General features: G+C 45.8%; 1 protein-coding gene across 1 annotated transcript in view; it reads left to right on the top strand.

Annotated features, from left to right (window-relative positions):
• Positions 1-1,987, top strand: part of LOC119594793 (hemicentin-1-like) — a gene marked incomplete at its 3' end in the record, with an annotated part of 75,652 nt that overhangs the window by 54,840 nt on the left and 18,825 nt on the right. The window contains exons 10-13 of the mRNA XM_037943882.1: positions 438-582; positions 769-890; positions 1,292-1,453; positions 1,777-1,899. Of these exons, the coding sequence (XP_037799810.1) occupies positions 438-582; positions 769-890; positions 1,292-1,453; positions 1,777-1,899 (552 nt within the window). The remainder of the gene's footprint in view (positions 1-437; positions 583-768; positions 891-1,291; positions 1,454-1,776; positions 1,900-1,987) is intronic.

Below are 1,987 nucleotides of genomic sequence, written 5' to 3'. Positions count from 1 at the left end.
TTTTCGTAATTCGATGGGACGAAGATAGGGACTAAGTTCTTGAGATCTTGTGTTATTCTCAACCCTTATTTTATCGTGTTTGTCACTCGATTGAACAAAGAACGATGGTGTGACGCTAGTGGTGGCCAAACGTCATTTTTTCTAGCGTTACCCCTGTTCAAAGTCTGACAGATTCCAATTACGCTAAGTTTAACTCCGTCTCATACTCAGTAAAAAGAAAGAAAAAAACATCAAGCTCACTAATGTAATTTTCCCCTTACGTGTCCAATAATATCGCCGCAGCTAAAATTAGTCCAGATTTGAGACCCACTGATTTATGCATTCAATCAAACATGCAAATGAGTACTTTTCTTCCAAACAGAAATGTCCTCATCCGTTGTATGATGTCTTTAATATGCATCGTTTACGCATCTTCTTTTTCATCCACCTGATGCCAGTTCCGCCGGAAGTGACGTCAGCCTCGAGGGTCTATGGGTACTTCGGCCGTCCAGCTGTCATCATCTGCCACGTGCACACTCTTGTGCCCTTCCAGCTGTCGTGGCAGAGGGACGGGATCGACCTGGGCCCGTCGGTTACGCATCCGTGAGTAGCGATCGTAATATATGAATACAGTGGCTGGAATTCTTTAATTTTGTGCTATAGAAATAAATTATCACAGAGCCAGGTTGGTTGATTAACGGTACGAATTAGTTATGTTATATTTATATTATCTAGTTTAAGAACCCAAGTCCGTTTTTCTATGTGGCAAACGCATGTCCCCCCCGACAGACAATCTGCGGAGGTTGAGTATGTGGTGGAGTCGCCTCAGAGAGATGACGAAGGGCGCTACACCTGCATCGCCACCAACAGCGCCGGCAGTACATCGTCCACGGTCTTCCTGGATATGAAAGGTATAGCGGTCTCTCCCCTTGCGAAGACCCAGGGTTAATATCTACGTTACTTCACCATAGTAGAATAATCCTTTGAGTGTAGATAGCAGTAGTACAACTGAGTTCCTGATTTGATGATGTAGACAGACTGATTTAGTATCGTTTTAACCCATTCCATTGATTTATTAATATGTCAAGGGGATAGCAGTATCCTTATTCTCCGTAGATATTAAATAACAGTCACAGTAACATGAATCTTTGTAGAATCCCAAACACAAACCGGTCTTTGGTACGACCCGGAAAACCCGGCGATTCCTAAACAACCTCTTTTATACCTCCTCCTTGCTGTAGACTTCCCTCATGTTGTAGTAGTCTCCCGTTTCCTCCTTGTTGTAGCCTCGTTGTCTCCCTGTTGCCCACAGAACCACCCCCACAGATCACAACCGCCGAGGAGGTGTCTCTGCCGCCCTCTCGCCCCGCCGTGCTCACCTGCGACGTGTATTCCACTGTGGAGCATAACGTTACGTGGTCCCGTTACATCATCAAGGGGCAGGTGCAGGACTACTTCGGCAAGACAGAGACCAGTAGGTGACTCACTCCTACGGTAGGGAGGCTCAGACCTGCTCTCTCTCTGGGCTGGTGCGGGAGACATGAAGGGGACATGAAGGGGACATGAAGACATGATCTTCCGAGTGTAGATTTCTCTTCGTTTATAATTGATAAAAAGAGGCACGCATCATGTTTTTTTTTTATCGGGTTCTTGGATTGTTTTGTGTAACTGACCAAAAAGAATAATTATATTTATCAAGACAACGGTGCCCATGAATCCACACGAAGATCAGGTTGAGAGAGAAACAGATTCACTTCTTACTACTTTCAGAAATTTGACTCACGTTCTCGCCCGCAGTTGGAGAATTTGTGAACGTGAGGAACGTGAGAGGTTATCGCATGCTGTCCAACACGTCACTGCTGCTGGAGAACGTCACATCCAACGACGAAGGATGGTTTAGGTGCACAGCTGCCAATGAAGGTGAGACGCGAATACGTTCTGAGATTGCGTGTCGTTTGACGCCGAAGTGTGCGGAAGTGAAGGCCGTTTGAAAACCACGGTACATAGG

This window comes from Penaeus monodon, chromosome 34, assembly GCF_015228065.2.
Source record: "Penaeus monodon isolate SGIC_2016 chromosome 34, NSTDA_Pmon_1, whole genome shotgun sequence".
NCBI classification, from domain to species: Eukaryota; Metazoa; Arthropoda; class Malacostraca; order Decapoda; family Penaeidae; genus Penaeus; species Penaeus monodon.
The sequence above is the reverse complement of the archived record's forward strand: the minus strand, read 5'-3'. Positions and strand labels throughout refer to the sequence as shown.